This window comes from Dendropsophus ebraccatus, chromosome 2 (assembly GCF_027789765.1).
Source record: "Dendropsophus ebraccatus isolate aDenEbr1 chromosome 2, aDenEbr1.pat, whole genome shotgun sequence".
Taxonomy (NCBI): domain Eukaryota; kingdom Metazoa; phylum Chordata; class Amphibia; order Anura; family Hylidae; genus Dendropsophus; species Dendropsophus ebraccatus.
This window is the reverse complement of record NC_091455.1, coordinates 188,218,950-188,237,548: the sequence shown is the minus strand read 5'-3', so window position 1 is coordinate 188,237,548 and position 18,599 is coordinate 188,218,950. Positions and strand designations below refer to the sequence as shown.

General features: G+C 42.5%; 1 protein-coding gene across 3 annotated transcripts in view; it reads left to right on the top strand.

Annotated features, from left to right (window-relative positions):
• PTPRN2 (protein tyrosine phosphatase receptor type N2) overlaps positions 1 to 18,599 on the top strand; it is a 742,556-nt gene that overhangs the window by 91,891 nt on the left and 632,066 nt on the right. For all 3 annotated transcript variants that reach the window (XM_069958896.1, XM_069958895.1, XM_069958898.1), the window contains exon 2: positions 7,650 to 7,700. In XM_069958896.1, the coding sequence (XP_069814997.1) occupies positions 7,650 to 7,700 (51 nt within the window). The remainder of the gene's footprint in view (positions 1 to 7,649; positions 7,701 to 18,599) is intronic.

Genomic DNA, 18,599 nt, shown 5'->3' with positions numbered 1-18,599 from the left:
GTTAATTAACCTCGCTGCAGCATCAAGCATAGGCTGCATCGAAGTTAATTAACTGTGGAGCGGCGGGAGGAGGTTAATATATCCGCTTTTTAAATGGTTACTTTTGCATGTACAAAAATGTAGTCAACCATGTTTTTGGTTATGCTAAAAAAGCATCAGTTTTTTCATCCATTTTTATTTTTCATAATACATATACGTTAAACGGACTGCAAAAAAAAGCATTGTGAACCCAGCCAAACTTCTCCCACTCATGAGTCCCATCCCCCGTCTATACTGTACCTTACTTTTTCCATCATCCCGGTGGTCTGCACCCAGCTGACACTTACAATAGCTATCCATCATTATAAAATATCCAGTTATCCTTTTTATGCATATGAATTAAAGCCTCTAAAATCAAGTTTCTCTCTAAATGTATTCATTTCTTGTTTGGTCCCAGAGTAGCTCTGTAGATTGTACAGTGATGAAAGAAAAAGTAGCTGCCAAATCCAATGCCTATTACCAATTTATAAAAGAAAAAATATCATAAAGAAAAATATCACCACTAAGGCTGCCGTGTCGAAAATTGCAGTAATTGCTATCCTCAGTTTATAGCCCTCAAAATAATTTATCGAGCTTGTGTTTTCATGAACTGTAAAATGATCGAGGGTTTGTTAAAGGTTCCCGGGGTCTCTTGTTTCCATAGCAGCAGTCAGCCTTTAAATTCTTTCCTGCTAAATATTCTTTTTGTCTATCTTATCTGTCAGATGATGTTAGGCTCAGAAGGTTCCGATTCCCATTCACAACATGATCCCTTTCAACATCACAAAGTCTCCGGTTCTGATACATGCCGAGCCCGCGTCCCCACATGCAGAATTGATAGCACACTTAGATTTGATATTAAGGACTTTGTAACTAGATACCATACACGATCATCAGACGTCTCCATAAAAGAAAAGAGATAGGATGACAAAAAGTTCTTGTGGCATACTTTCATTGACTTTGTCTTCTATTGATTTACTCGTCAACTTGGTCGCGGAAGGAAATTATGTTTTACTAAGTTTCGGAACAGATCTGTAATTGGATCATGATGATCACAAGAGATGAACAGAACTTGCGTATGCTCAAGTCCGATTTGTGTTGTGCTTGTCGTGAGGTGTCTGACTTTGAAAACTCCCCTTGTACGGGTTGGAACACATTTAGTGATGAGATAGAGGGGATGCCCAAAGCCAAAAGACCCTGAGTCTGTCTTCCTCATACATAGGAACATTCAACATGGCCAAGCAGTTATGTATTCTCTACAGGGAAGGGGTAAGCTGCAGCCAGAGAGCACTGGTGGTGGCTTATCTCTCCCAGAACAAAGGGGTTGTGTAGTTATTTCCCATCACTTTCAACCTCCTTAGATATTATGTGTCAGTGGTCAGTCCAGAGAGGCCTGTACACCTTATACTGATGTACGAACCTGCCGGCGAGCAGGTTTAGGCTATGTTCACACAAAGTAACTTTTCGTAAATGTACGGCCGTTGTTGCAATCGGTGACAATAGCCGTACTTTTAAGAAAAGCTACGCAGCTCAGCCTTCTATGGGATCCCGGCCGGAGCGTATACACGTAGTATATCTCCGGATCTCTCGTGGCGGCGCAAAGAACTGACATGTCAGTTTTTGCGTCCGCTATTCAGTGAATAGTGCCTGCAGAAAGCTCTGTCAGTTCACACAATAAAGCGTCCTACTTTTTAATGGCACAGATCACGGATCCGTGCAATAACGGAACATCTGAATAGCCCAATACAAAGCAATAGGTTGTGAAATTGCACGGACAACTTCACGGAACGTGTAAATGCAGCCTCAGGCTCCACCTTGTACCCTCATACCAGGGTACAAAACAATGTTATGCGGACTACAGGGCATGAGAGCAGGGGCGGTCTTGGCATTTCTGGGGCCCCAAGCGAAGTTATGTCTGGGCCCCCCCACCCGACATGCCCTCCACAACAATAGAACGCTGTGTGCTGCCCCAGTAGTATATGCCCCTCGTGTGCTGCCCCCAGTAGTATATACCCCTTGTGTGCTTTCCCCAGTAGTATATAGCCCCCCTGTGTGCTCCCCCGATTTATATAGACCCCCCTGTGTGATCCCCCCGTTTATATAGACCCCCGCTGTGCGCTGCCCCAGTTAAACAGACCCCTGTGTGCTCCCCCTCCCATATAGTATATAGCACAATAAAACACTCACCTGGGTCCGGGCATCTCCTCTTCTCTTCACTCTTGTGGCCGCAGAAAGGGTTTTCTCTGCAATCACAAGAGACCGCACTCCCCTTGTCCTGGCACCAATGCTCCAGTGATGTCAATGGAGCGCCGGCACCACAAGGACAAAGCGGCCACCTGTGACCATAGGGAAAACACTTTCTGCGGCCACAAGAGTGACTGACAGGAAGGGAGCCAATGGCTCCCGCCCTGTCAGTGCTGCTGCTGTATGTAACTATGAGCGCTCATTGCGAGTGCTCATAGTTACATTTCAAATCGCAGCAGCGAGCAAGGCAGTGGCCCTGTCCAGCGGTCTTAAGCACAAGAGCGGGGTGTGGGGGCCCCCCTGGATGTTGGGGGCCCCAAGCGATCGCTTGGGGTGCTTGGTGCCAAAGACCGCCACTGCATGAGAGGGCATATTCTTTGAATCCCTGTATCATTTACCTGCCCTTAAGGAACTGTACTAGACATAAGGCAGGGTTCACACTTACTATTTTGTTATTTTGGTAAGTATTTTTAGCCAATACTAGAGCAGGAAACATAAATGGAAAGAATGGAAAAAGTCACAGAAAAAAATTAATGGAAAGAGTTTAAATTTTTTCTGTCTTTCGGACTCATTCTGGACTAAAAAAAAAAAATTAATGGAAAGAGTTGCAATTTTTTCTGTCTTTCGGACTCATTGTGGACTAAAAATACTATATGCATTACATATGTTTAAGAATTTTTGATGATTTTTTTTAAATGTTTCATTTTACTATCTATGCGATAAAATAATCCTGAAGATTTGCAGGTTTTATTATGACCACTAGGCCTGAAATAAGCTGAGACTTCCTGTTCTGTCTGTGATGGTAAGGACGAGTCTACTGGAAAGTGATCTGTACAGCATTACAGCAAAAGGTGACACCACTACATAAAGACAATAGATGAAGTTCATGGCTCAGCCTCCCCCTTCCTGTTGAATGACCTCACAGGTCACAGAGGTTAGGGTCCTATTCCATGGGACGATGGGGGCCCGATCAATATGTAAACAAGTGCCTCGTTTACTGGGCCTATTACACGGCCCGAAAATCTTTTAATGAGGACTGCAATGTCCTTGCAGCCCTTGTTTAAACACCATACATTACCTAAACATGTTGAAGTTTACCAGGCACGGCATGGTACTTTCTGTAGTGGCTATGCATCCTATTATAGCACAGTCCTATTCACTTAAATGGGACTAAGCTGAAATAAGCCGCAATATCCGGCACAGCGACAACCAAAAGTAAAGGAGCTGTGCCTAGAAAACAATGAAGGGGATTTAGCATTTGTTGGAGCACCACAGGCCCTTCAGTTAGCTGATCGGTGTGGAGTCCTGTTGTTGAACCCCTCTGATCTAATATTGATGGTCTCTTATAAGTACCGACCATCTATATTGTAGTCCCGGATAACTTTTTTAAGTCGGATGCCTACTATGTCACATAAGGCTGCGGGGGTAAGAACCCAGCCGAGCCCCATTACGTGTCAGCACATCCTAATATTTTTGCAGACAAGAACAACAGAATATTTCCTCGCTGAACACAGCAATGGAATGTCTTCGCAACTTTTTTATCTTTTTCCATTACTTGTCTCCAGTGTTGCAAGATGTGAAGTCAATTTCCCTGCATGGAGCTTAAGCTAACGTTAGATTTTAATTACTTTGTTGATATAACAGGGAGGCCTGAACCGTCATAAATTATTCATTTAGAGACTGAATTTGCAAATGTTTTTTTCATGTGTTTAAAGCAAGTTGGAATAATCCGTGGAAATGACAGCAGCCTTTGCTTGCCATATGGTTCCTGATCAGAAAGCTTTCTTGGAATTTTATGTAAGACAAGTGGTGTGACCTTTATAATGAGAGTGGCAAGTCTGTTCTGTTGCTCCATATTCAGAGTTATTAATCCAGTGGATATACATATTTTATGTAGGCAGGGAAACCGGCAATGTCTGTAGAATTCACGTGCAAACAGTTGTCTTATGGTTAGGCTGATCCTTGTCATTTTGGAGACCATGCTCCATAAATATGACATACATCTGTCATAGAAATTCCTTTTTGTTTGATCATAAAATTTGAACTATGTCATTTATTATCGTAAATATTTGTGGAAAGTACACTCCTGTCCAGTAAGACACCCCCCACCCAGTGATACACACCCCTACCCAATAAGACACCCCCCACTTAGTAAGACACCCCTGCCCAGTAAGACACATCCTCACCCAGAAAGACACACCTCCGCCCAGTAAGACACACCCAAGCCCAGTAAGACACCCCTGCCCAGTAAGAAATGCCCACCCAGTAAGGCACCCCCCACCCAGTAAGACACACTCCTACTTAATAAGACACACCCCCACCCAGTAAGACACCCTGTGCCCAGTAAGACATGCCCCACCCAGAAAGGCACCCCCAGCCCAGTAAGACACATCTCCACCCAGTAAAACACCCCCATGCATTAAAATACCCCCCACCCAGTAAGACACACCTCCACCCAGTAAGCCACTGCCTACCCATTAAAACACCCCTTGTTCAGCAAGACACCCCCCCCCCAGTAAGAGACACCCTGCCCAGTAAGGCACACCCTACTCAGTAAGATACCATGCCCAGTTAAACACACCTCTTCCCAGTAAGAAATGCCTTACACAGTAAGGCACACCCCGCCCAGTAAGACACCCCCTGTCCAGTAAGACACCCCCTGTCTAGGGAGACACCCCCCCACCCAATAAGAGATTGCCCACCCAGTAGGACACACCCCACTCAATAAGACATCACCCACTCAGTAAGACATCCCTGTCCAGTGAAACACATCCCACCCAGTAAGACTCCCCCAGCCCAGTAAGACACATACCCACCCCGTAAAACACCCCCTGCACATTAAGACACCCCCCACCAAGTAAGTCATCCTCCACCTAGTAAGACACACCTTCACTTAGTAAGAAACTGCCCACCTAGTAAAACATCCCCCTGTCCAGTAAGACACCCCCATTTAGTAAGAGACACCCTGCCCAGTAAAGCACACTCCACCCAGTAAGGCCCTTCCGCACAGTTAAACACACCCCTGCCCAGTAATAAACACCCCACCCAGTAAGACATACTTTACCCAGTTAGACACCCCCCACCCAGTATGACATACCTCCACCCACTGTGACTGTAATAAATTAGCTTAAAACAAAGTCTGCTGTTGCGCCATTCCAGGCTGTAACTGCATACAGCCAAATGACTATACAAAATATAGTCGTTTGTTACTTACTAACTCTAAAGTATTCCATTCATGCTGTATTGCACTATATATTCTCTCTCCCTCTCTCTTTCTCTCTCTCTCTCTCTTTATATATATATATATATATATATATATATATATATATATATATATATATATACATATGAAGGTGTAGATCCGCAAAAGTGATTTTTAAATCACGCACTCACACAGATCTGGGAGAAGAGCGCGCAAAAGGTTTTCTAGAAGGCCGTGGGGTTGCTAGTGTGTGTTTTGACCTGGACTTACTGAGCCTGATCCATTGTGTTATTTGTCTGTCTTGTTCCGTGTTCACTAACTTAAAGTTAGGGACTGCTGCCCAGTTGTCCACTGCTGCCTAGGGCAGTTGAGGCAGGTAGGCAGGGACAGCGGGTGCTAGCATCAGGGCTGCACTAGTCTTGTGTCATTCAGTGCCCAACTCTAACACTGAGCCCACTATAAAACCTGTGGTATGGCCAGAATAACCCTTTTAGGATTGTATGTGCGGTTTGAAGGACAAAATCAAAGGTTATCCCGATACAGAGGACTTTTGGGACTGTAGAGAGAGTTTATAGTTATGGTGGGGTAAGGTTAAATGAGATGGGGCAGAATATTTCTTCATGTTGGAGAAAAAGGAGGAGGATATAACCAGAAGACGCTCTGGAATCCTGAATAGGAAGGTATCTGGGCCACTTTAAAAAAATCCACCTTAAAAGTTCTCAGGTGCTGTTTACTTGCAAAACCATATGACGATTAACAATCTATGAGAATATTGCACTCATTTACGGTAATAATTTTGGCTGTCCCATAGCTATAACATGTATACCCATCCTAGCAGTAACTGGTATAGCAATTCCAATTATTTCCTATCTCATATTACGTAAATCCTTCAGACATGACCAGTTGGGGTTCCTTGAAGGTTGGAATAGAGAAACTATGGCAGTATAGTAATTTAATATTCCTCAAGGCTTCCTTATTAACATGGCTTTAACTTCTGTGAAGTTCAGTTCATTTGGTAACGCTGTTCCGTAGAGGAATACCAGTCGCTGAAATGAAGCGAGAGGGCATTCGTGATTAGACGCCTAGACTACATGATTTAGCAATAATGTTGATTAACACCAGGTAGGTCTATTTATAAAGTTTATGCTGAAGTCTTCTCAGCACATTATAAATCCATTACACTCCCACCTTTAGTGAATTTCCATAAGCATAATCCTCATTATTGTAATTAAGGCTGTGGCGCCGCCGCCATGTGTTCTCCTCCACGATCAAATCAGAAGGTGGAGGGATTTCCTGCAGGTTTAATAGCATGGTAAAAATCCATGGGGCAGTGCCAGTGATTCGCCTTGCAATTTCTGGTCCAGCTTTGCTGTGCAGCTTGGATGTTTTCCACACAAACAAAATTAATGTTACTTAAAAACTTTAAAGGGGTATTTGACTTAAAAGCTAAAAAAATAAAAGCTCCCAAACCTAGGTCCCAAAAGAGTATTTTGAGCCATCTCCCATCTTTCTAGCTGCAGCCAATCCTGAGTTTTTCTAAAAGCCAGTCAATATCCAAGATGGCGCTGGACAGGAAACTACATTGCCCATAATGGTGTATAGTAGGAAACCATCAGTGACAGATGAATTGGTATGGCGCTGTCTTTAACAAAGTAAACAGGTTATTTAAAATGCTTCATTCAACTCCATACATTGAACCATATTATTATATAGCAATAAGATGACATGTTGATACAGATAAAGTAGAAACACTTACTGAAAGGGGTAAGGATAAGCCATGCATCACTGATAGCGGCGTGCTGACACCCTGCACACTGACTGGTCAATTGTCCGGTACATGTAATACACAGTGAAAGGAGCCGGATGTAGCCCCATTCACTGTATAGTATTGGGGATAACTTCAGCTCCTACAGCACTTCCTCAGGGAAAATCAAGCATTACATAGTCACCATCGAAGAATCTATGAGTTGTTCCTGGAGTGCATGGACATGCTTGGTAGTCCACCGTGAAAGTCACTTTTGGCTGTCGAGGCATGATGGCCATTGTCGTCTTTGCAACAGCTAGAGGGCTGGAGCTTTGAGACCACTGACCTATCATATAATCGGAATATGTATACTTTTTCAACTTATGGATTATGCACAATTTCTCAATATTTGCTAATAAGCCTCTTTTTCCTTTTTTTTAGGATGCTTGTTTGAAGACGACCTTTGCAAACAATATGAGATGTGCGTGAATGGTAAGTCAACGGTTATGAACAGGCTCAACTCTCTGTTAGTTCTCCCTGTAGATATTTTCATCTATTTTCTTTGACTCAATCAGTAATGCATATAAAATAATGAAGAATATTAGTAATAAATATATAATAATATAGTACTAAATGTCATAATATAGTTCTGGACAACAGTGCAGTATTGCCTTCATCGCTGTGTACAATAGTCCCCTTACAGTAACTCCATCACATTTAATTTAACTTTCTCGTCCATAACTTCTTGAGTAGAGATGAGCGAACTTGCTAAAAGGCAGGTCCAGGCAGTCCTTGTAGCGGGATTCAAATGTTGATCTTTAGGGTTCATGCAAACCAAAAAGGTTCGCTCATCTCATTTCTCGTTTCTCATTTATTCCAATAGGGAAAACCCATTCTAAACTCTAGTGGATAAGTGTTTTAAGACTTATTCTACGAAGAAGCCATAAAAGGTTACCGTAGTAAATGCTCAGATAAAGCTTTTTCTGCCAAAATGTGTCACTTGCGGTATTAGAAATTGGCAGCCCATGGATTATTGCTGCTATATGGGGAGTTTTTTTTTTTTAATTTTCATGGATTTTCAGTGCAGAACCCTCATCAAATATACATGACAAATTAATTCAAAGGTACTTGAGTCTAAGCGTACTAAGGGTACTATTACACGGAACAATAATTGGCCGAATTAAACCAATTCGTCCGATTATCGCTCCGTGTAATAAATACAATGATCAGCTGATGATTGTTGTCATCGTCTGATCGTTGATATAGTTTAGAACCTATATTTTTCGGGCGCCGACCGCGCACCGCTACGTGTAATAGCGGTGCGCGGCCGGCGACTGACGATATACTTTACCTATCCACACTCCAGGGCTTCTCCTGCGGTCCCCTTCTCCCTGGGTCCCACATGCTCTAGCTTCAGAGCGGCCTGTCAGCTGACAGTCTCGGCCTGTGATTGGCTGAGCGGCCTGTAAGCTGACAGGCCGCTCTGAAGATATAGTGTGCGGGACCCGGGGAGAAGCGGACTGCAGGAGCAGCCCTGGAGCGTGTATAGGTAAAGTATATAGTTTAAGCAAGGGCTGCAAGGACATCACTAACAATGTACTTGCAGCCCTTGTTAAACGATTATCGGGACCTGTAATAGGCCCAGTAAACGAGCGCCGATCTAGCAGATCGCCACTTGTTTACAGGTATTATCGGGCCCCCATCGGCCCATGTAATACCACCCTAACAGAAACTTTTGTCCACAGTGCTCCTGTAAAAAGACACCCTTATGTTGTGCTGTCCTGCCCTTCTTAAATATGGCCCAACATATTGGACCATTCATGGCCAGCATAGACCATGCTCCTCCCATGTACAGATATATAGGTCATGGAGGAAAATGGTCACGTTCTCCTCCATGTTTGGCCATATTATGGACAGGTTCACTGCCCAGAGCACTGAGCAGGACAGCACAGTATGTAGGCCTTTTTAATACAGTACAATTACTATAATGTGGCCAACATCTTTAACACATATGGTATCCTCATTGCCTGCACTAAGGTATACCATAATCATGAAGAATTTTTGCAACGCATACGTTTAAGGCCTTACCATGAGAGATGAGTGAATTTGCCGAAATTTTAAGTTTGCACAAACCCAAACGATCAGCATTTGAGTCCCGCTGCCTGGAGAAGGTGGATGTAGCCCAAGGGCTGCCCAACCATTCGTTAAGTCCGCTCATCGCTAGTTACCATATATACCCTAAAACCTAGTCTGCTGTCTTCTATGTTTGCTCACGTTATGGTCTATTTTATAATATGTAGTTTGTAATAAATGACTAAAGAAGAATCCGAGTTATATTTATGTGACATACTCACCTTTTTTTGGATTGCAGTATACTTTTGGTAGAAGCAAGATGGGGAAATTGCTAGTTTTGATTGTTTCCTGTTGCTTTGTAGTTTATGTTATTCCAATATATTTCTGTAAATGTGTCATCCCAAATCTCTCGAGGTGAAAGTCTCTTCTTTAGCAAAGTAGGACAGGATGTAACGTGAATGAACGTCTTCGTTTTTTTACAATTTCTTGTTATAAATTGCCTTCTGTAATCTATTATGTTAAATTGGCAACCAACAAAGCCAGTAGACAAATCCTACCACCCCTATCCACCTGTAATGCGTTTTCTTGGAAAAGATGAGAACAAATGTCTAATTTCTGCAAAATAAGCATGTCCTGATAATAATATATGTGTATATGGAGGAGCTCGTGATAATATAGAACAATGTCATTGTTTTATTGTTCACAACATATGATTGTAAGTAATGGAAACCGATTTTCTCTCGATAGACAGTCACAAGGATATATTTAATATATGTACCAAGGAAGTTAGATTTGTTTCCCTCCAAACCTAATTTCCATTCTGTATGTTTCATTTGTCATATTTGTCAAGTAAGATATATGTCAACAAATCGTAAAATGGAATATTGGCGTTTTGATTCAATTTATAGAAATGTATTCCTTTGGAAACAAGTACTTGATTTATCCCAGAAGCCCCGATCTTAAGTGCTAGCATCATTACTATTCAAGAACAATGGGATCTGTTCACACTGAGATTGAAATGTTCTGTAATGACAATAGACAAGTAAGGAACACCATACAAAGGACATATCAACATTGGCAGGTAACAAGAATAGCAACTCCCTAATAGGTGACTGTAACTGGAGATGATGGAATGGATGGTGGCACAAACAAATCATAATGGTAGTAGTCAAGAATGAAACGGAAGAAGACAACAAATGCAAAGTACTGACCCTAGTTGGCTGTTCTATTTCCCTAGACTCGAGTTTGTCAGAGCCTAAATATTCAACATTTGACTCCTGGTGTCTGGGGAAGTTTGATGCAGCCCTAGGGCTGCCAGGAAAACATGGATACAACCTATGGCTATGTTCACACTACGTTAGTTTTGTGATAATCACGGCCATTGTTGCCGATTTGCAACAACGGCCTTGATTACTACGGAACTGGCGTAGTGCTGCCATCTATGGAATCCCAGCCGGAGTGTATACACATGATATACACTCCGGCTGGGATCCCTAGCGGCGCAGCAAAAACTGACATGTCAGTTTTCTGTGGCCACTATTCACTGAATAGCAGCCGCAGAAAACCTGTCAGTGCACACAGTGGAGCGTGGTGCTCTGGCCGGAGGCTCCATTGTGTGCAGCGGCGAATTAGCATGCGCGTGCGCACGGATGTGCCTGCATCCCAATTCAACAGAAGTGAAGATCTTCTCTAACACTGGCAGTTCCGTGACCGGGCCGGGTCACGGGACGGCCGGTGTCTTACGCCCTGTGAACATGGCCTTTGGCTGTATCCATGTTTTCCATGATTCCCTAGGGCTGCATCCAACTTCTCCAGGCACTGGGAGTCAAATGCTTAATGCTCGGGATGAATACTCATCTCTAGTACCTAACATTTGTATTGTGTGGAAGGATACCCTTTCAAACTCCCAGCAGGTCTCTAGTCCTCTTCTAAAGCAAGCGGTATATGGAACTGCCTTAAGCCCCATAGACTTGCATTGTAATATATTTACAATACAAGTCCACAGGACTTCCTTCGTTCTGCTTACCACTCGCTTTAGGAGTGGACTACAGACCTGTTGGGAATTTGAAAGGATATCCTGTTGTATGACCAAAAAAAGATGCCCTTTAAAACAAAATCAACTTTATAATATATATGGATTATACAACAAATAGATAAAAGAAAACCAGAGGGACAGGACTAGAACAAGGTACTAGAGAGTTAAAAGAAATACAAACTTGCATAGATATAATCTGCACAAAACTGCACAAGCCAGGGACTAGTGATGTTAATCTTTAGGAACCAGAGCTGGTAACCAAGATAGCTGATCCAGAGCAATGGATCAGCTGTGAGACAGTTGCAAAACAATTGTCATAGACTGACTGATTAATAAATAGAAGATAGAGCATAAAATTGGAAATGTATTCATAATATTTGTATAGTCATGGATTGGAATATACAGTATGGGGGACATTTATTAAGTCCGGCGTTTTTTACGACTTATAAATGTCCCCGCATCTCCGGCGCGTCGGTGCGCACAGACGAAAACCTCCGCCACCTGAAAGGTGCAGTAGGTTTTCGGTGTATATTTGCGCTGAAAAATGAAAAATCGCGCGGACTCTGAGTCCGCGCCCCCCGTGACGCCCCCTCCACATCCCCTCACTGCCCCCCGGCGTACTCGGCGGAAAGTGCCGATATGCAAATATTTTGTTTGCAAATCGGCCATTTGCGAATAAAAAAAATACGCAAATCGGCACTTTCCGCCGAAAATCATCCGTACGCCGGATGATACATGTCGCCCTATATCTTTATTTTTCCACTGTATAGGAAGGTGAAAGCTATAGCAGTTTCAGGTAATTTCTTGACAGTATTGAGTGAGATGGTGCTACTCATTATAACTGATTACTTGCCATGCCATGTAGCTTATACTGCAGAACTTTTTACTTTGATCTGATATTTTTGATCGTTTGTAAGTGTAATCATAGTAATGATCAGATTACTGTTTGAGGTTGGAGATAAACTTCAAAGAATTTCAATGTAGAGTGTCAATAATAGCCATCAGGTCCTTCGCCCTTACAATGCCTGACACCTTTCCTTTAGCATCCAGATGTCTCTGTTATTGGTTTTTAATATTGGAAATTGGTATAAAGCACAGACGGTTCTCTTATCTCTGGTTATACATTAACTGTTTGCAAACAAAGCTTATAAATGTGTGAAACATCTTGGCAACAATGAAATCTGTTTGCAAGCTTTTTCGGCCATCATGCTGAAAGGGACGGACAGGTGTTGTGTGATTATTGAGCAAACAGAGCTCAGAACGGATTTGTGTATTTAAGGCCGGGGTGACAGGAAACTTAAAGTGACTCGGTACCCACAATCTACCCACCCCAAACCGCTTGTACCGTCAGATAGCTGCTTTTAATCCAAGATCTGTCCTGGGGTCCATTCAGCAGGTGATGCAGTTATTGTCCTAAAAAACAACTTTTAAACTTGCAGCCCTGTGTCAAACTGGTGTGGCCTAGAGTGACTATGCATTAGGCTAGCACCGCCTCTCTGTCCCTCCTCCCCGCCCTCTTCATCATTAGGAATGCTCCAGGCAGGTATTCTCCTATTCATCAGCTGTGAAAACACGGCACATGGGCTGGATCGTTAAGGCACCTGTACAGTTTTTACTGCAGAGGAATAGGAACAATCCTGCCAGTGGCATTCCTAATGATGAGGAGGGTGGGGAGGAGGGACAGAGGGGTGTTGCAAAGTTAGGGCACAGATACTCTAGGCCACAGCAGTTTGGCATGGGGCTGCAAGTTTAAAAGTAGTTTTTTAGGACAATAACTGGATCCCCTGCCAAACGGACCCCAGGACAGATCTTGGATTAAAAGCAGCTATCTGACGGTACAAGTGGTTTAGAGGGGGACAGATTGTGGGTACAGAGTCACTTTAAGCTGCATAAATGGTCACTGGGTGGGGCTCATAGTACAGTATAAATTTTACATATGCAAATATAAAGTTTAAAGAAAGTTCTCAACTAGTTTTTCTGATTGATATCTTTATAAACCAATAATGTTTGTGGTTTGACATATAAACTGACTATGAGCAGTCCAAACTGCAACCAAAGTATTGCATCTTAGACAAATTTCAAGGAAATTGGGGAGTAAATAATGAATTAAAGGGGTGGGATAAGAAAAGCAAATATATGTATGATAACTTAGAAGAAGTAAAAGGAAGAAGAAACCATTATGGTTTACTAGAGAGTTAAAGGGAAATTATTGGCAGCTCAGACGAACCTAACCTGCTGATAGATCCTGATTGGGCACATGGCGATGAGGATGAAGGGCTGTCTCTTACCTTCATCCTTGGTGCTGTTCTTGTGCAGTTTCTAATGTAACCCCATGTCCGTTGAGACCATTTGAAGCTCTGCCCTGCCACCAGATTGCTTATCTGGCCTGCCCCCGGCCAACCCGCTTCACTGATAATCATTAGAAGGAGTTAGCAAGCCAAGGCCAATTCCTGGTTTTCTGCCACCTGAGGCAAAGCTAAAATGCCCCCCCCCCCTGGTACCCACATTGCCTCATCAATCCTCCCGCCACTGCCAGTCTTTCACTTTGGCAACCACCCTTCCCCCCCAGACGAGTTAACTAAATGACAGCGGGGGGGAAGATTATACCGCCCCCTCTGGGAACGCAGAATCTGCCAGCTGAGGCTGCATACTCATTCCACCCCAAGGCACAAGCGGCAGCACTCTGTGGGCGGGGCAGTGCTTCAAAGGGCCTTAATGGACACAGGATTACATTAACCCCTTCAGGAACGGACAATTTTTTTTTTTTTTTTGTGTGTGCTTTTGTTTTTTCCTCCTCGTGTTTAAAACACCATAGCGCTTAAATTTTTTCACGTACAGACCCACATGAACCCTTATTTTTTGCGCCACTAATTGTACTTTGCAATTTCACGCTTAATTTTTTGCATAAAGTATGCTGCAAAACCGGAAAAAAATTAAATGTGTGATGAAATTGAAAAAAAAAAAAAAAAAATTTTTGTATTTATTTGTATTTACGCTGTTGGCCCTAGGGTAAAACTGACTTGTTATGCATGTTCACAGAGAACCTATGCGGGCACAACTTCAATTACAAACAACTGGGTGCTAACCCCAAGCTCAGACTACACAACATGAGAAACAAAAAATTAGGAACAAGCTAGGAATAAAAGGCTGCACACCAAGCCAAAAAAAAATGCAAGATCAATTTTATTAAGTACAGCTACTGAATACAGACATTTAAAAACACTTAAAACCTACAACACACATATCACGCACACAACCTAGTAAGGCTCAATGTGCAACCACACCCCATCCTATCCCAGATGTACTGGGAGCTGCCTATAGAAATAAAGTTATGACCATGAGAACAAACAATGATGCCAAATCCAACAGATTCACTACTAAATACCCAAAGGTCAAGATCAAATGAAAAAATATATGTACTTGAAAGGATCACAAATGAGATATACAAATATACAAATAATAACCAAGTGGTCATGACACAGGTCTCAGTGGGGTTAGTGGAACAGAGTTCCCACGCGATCTGTCCTCAAGACTTCATCAGGGGACCGTTTACCGTGTGAGATAGGGAATTTGATAATTTAATAGTTCAGGCGATTGCGCACGCGGCGATACCAAATATGTTTGTTTATTTATTTTTATTTCTAAAATGGGGAAAGGGGGGTGATTCATACTTTTATTAGGGGAGGGGATTATTTATTAATAGAAAAACATTTATTTACCTTTTTACAGACTCCTAGTATAGCTACACTGATCTGTCATAGAGATCTAGATCTAGATATAGATAGATAGATATACTGCATAGATCCATGAGATAGGCCATCGATTGCCAAGGAAGTGTGAAAGGAACATCTTGAAATGCAGCTGTCAGCTTTGACAGCTGCATTTAAAATGCTAATTAGCGGGCACGACGATTGGACCATGCCCGCTAATTGCCGTGGTCCCGGGCTGCAGATAGCATGGCCCCCCTCTGAACTCCCCCACCCGCATGAGGGTTTACAATTACGCCCTCATGCGGGAAGGGGTTAAAACTTGTTAAAACTGGGTAATGGTGCAAAGGATGAAGGTAAGAGACATATCTTCATCCTCAGTGCCCCTTGCACAATAGGGAGCTATCAGTAGCTTAGATTCATCTAAGCTGCCAATAGTTCCCCCTTAAAGGGAATCTGTCAGGACTTGGACCCAAGATGCTGACAGTGTGATACAGATGATAGTGTCCTAGTAGACATAGGAATTTTTGTATATCTTTTTGTGGAGGAGATTCATCACAATATTAATTTTCTTATAGTAAAGGAGAGTCAAAGAGGAGTTGTGTGTTAATGTTTGTGCCGCGCTCTGGCATGCCTTACCACTCCTCCTCCTTCCTCTTCTTTATGAATGAACATTTTGGCTCACCCTCTAGTGCCGCTGATATCAGGGGCTGATATAAGGGGCTGTACGCTTCCTACATCCTTAACTTGTTCAGTCGTTGTAGCCAGGAAGACCGGTGCACTGGCACTGAGCAGCTGATGCCTTTTCTCTTGAAGTACATCGCTCTCCCCGGCTACAGTTCCTGTGCAGGTTAAAGATACAGGATGCGCGCGGCCCTTGATATCAGCGGCACTCATGCTGGAGGCCGATCTAGAATGTTTATTTATAGGGAAGAGAAAGGAGTAGTAGTAGTTGTGAGGCATGCCAGGCCACAACGCCTCTTTGACTCTTCTTTACTAAAGGGAAATAAAGATTGTGCTGAATCTCCTCTACGGACAGATATACAAACGTTCCTATGTCTACTAGGACAATGTCATCTGTATCACACTGTCAGCACTTCAGGTCCTGGTCCGAGTGCTTACAGCTTCCCTTTAAGGTTAAAAAGGTATCCCATGAGTAGTATAAAGGGACTGTCGGTGTAGCTGACAGACAGATGTATAAAATTAGACAGAAGGGGGCAAAACAGATTATGAATGTGGCTAAAGCCTCAAAACAGGAAGAAATAGACAAATCTGTTAAGGAGAGGAATAAAATCTTCAGATATATCAGTGACAGGAAGAAGAAGAAAAACTGCACTAAAATAAGTAATGGGGACAATATCTTTATTGACGGATATAAGGCAGTCGCGGTCCATTTCAATTGCAAGGAGTTAAGAATAGTGATTTCTGACAGCCTTAAAATTAGTCTCCAGTATGGCCAGGCGGTAGGGAAAGCAAATCGTATGCTGGGCTGTATAGCTAAAGGTATAACCAGTAGGAAGAGAGAGACTGAGATCCCGCAGTATAGAGCTCTAAAATATCCATTTTTAATTGTAACTTCATTGTGCAGCAGTTAGGGGTGTGCGTCTATGTAGACAGAGCTCTCTCTGTGTATCTGGAGTGGCATTGTCAGGTTTAGTTCAGACAAGTCGAATATCTGTGATCAATTCTTGCAGAAATTACTGTCTCAGACAATTGATTGACAAAACCGGCGTTAATGGCTAGTGTCAATTCAGTGAACTTTGCAGTGGTGTACTCTGAGCTGTGAGCTTTCCCTTGAAGGATTTTGAAGGACTTGAGGAATCAATAGATGTACACGCTAAAGTGTGTGTCATAAGCGGCGACTTTCTCTAAGAAGGCAAAATCCATTTTATCTGGGACAGAAAATACATTAATTTCATCCAAATACTTATTGATCGCAGTCAAGACGCCACCACAGAAAGTTGTATAAAAATGTAACATGTTTTTCCAATATAAGACCCACTGGATGATGAGATGCTTCCATATCTAGAGGGAAGTAAAAAAAAAAATCACTCCAAATGCTGATATATTAGGAAGAGTTCTTGACGTATATCTCCGATGCAAGCCGGTGATGTACCTCCATAGGCTCTAAGCTCTACCGTAAGTGCACAGTATGGTATTAGTTGTATGCTACTGTATGCAATAGCATAGATGACTATACTATCAAGCTAACAGGACTTATGTGTTCACATGGCTTAGGGCGTTCTGCCATAATAAAGTAGATAATTAACGTCCACACACAGAATTCCCAGACTGCTACAAAGGATTCTAAAACCACATGTGGTGATTTTGGTCTGAATAGTAACTATTTTTATTATTGTATATGTAGGGATATCTGGAGTTACGTAACATTAGGTTCTTTTATGGCAGAGGTGTCAAACTGCGGCCCTCCAGCTTTGCAAAAGTACAATTTCCATCGTTCCTGGAGAGCTAAAGCATTGGCTTTGGATGTCTAGATATGATGGGAACTGTAGTTTTGCAACAGCTGGAGGGCTGGGAGTTTGACACCCTGTTTTATGGTATACATATTAGCCTATGTTCACATACAGTAAAATAATATTAAAATACAGCCGTATTTTGAGCAAAAACTTTTTTTCGATGTAGTCATGTGCTCCATTGAAGGCTAAGGGCAATTAGCCACCAGTGCATACAAAGTACAGCATGAGCTTCTGCATGTCTCTCTCTCTCTCTCTACCCTGTTTCTATATGAGTTAGGGCCCTATTCCACGGGACGATTATCGGTCAGATGATCGTTAAGACCTTCGAATCTAAGCGATAATTGTTCGGTTGAATAGCAGTTAACGATTAACGACCGAATGAGAAATCGTTGATTGCTTAATAAATCCTGGACCTATTTTTATCGTTACTCGTTCGCAAATCGTTCACATTGAATATGATGTCGTTCGGTTGTTCGCAGTAGTGACGAACGCAATAGCGACAACAAGAAGACCGCAAGAACGAACATAAGTAACGATTATCCTTCCACGTAAATGGGTGAACGATTTCAGGTCTTTCGCAATAGCGGTCGTTTGAGATCGTTTATCGTTAAGGATTATGCGAACGATAATCGTTCCGTGGAATAGGGCCCTTAAACAGCCCCATAGACTTACCTTATTATGCCATCTTGGTCATGTGACATGGAGCCAAGAGAGAATTCCAACTTGTTCACCTGATCAGTCTGGGTCTAAACACTCTGATAGGCCCTGATAGATAAACAACTTGTGATATACCTCTATGAAATATCAAAAGTATGTTCTTGGTGACAATGTCCGTTCAGTGTTCCTATTCCAGTAAAACGTTGTAATGGTATATGGTAACCAATTATCTGTATTTCTATAATTCTATTAGATTATAGGGCATGGCTTTGCAGAGACATGGTAAAAATATAAGACATTCCCTTTAAGCTTCTATGTTTTTATATTAATATAGGCCACCGATTTGCCAGCTTTTCCAATTAAATATTGGGGACATAGGAATTACACATTTCTTGAGGTTAATTGACCGGATCTGAGTGGGAAGTTGACATATGGACATGAG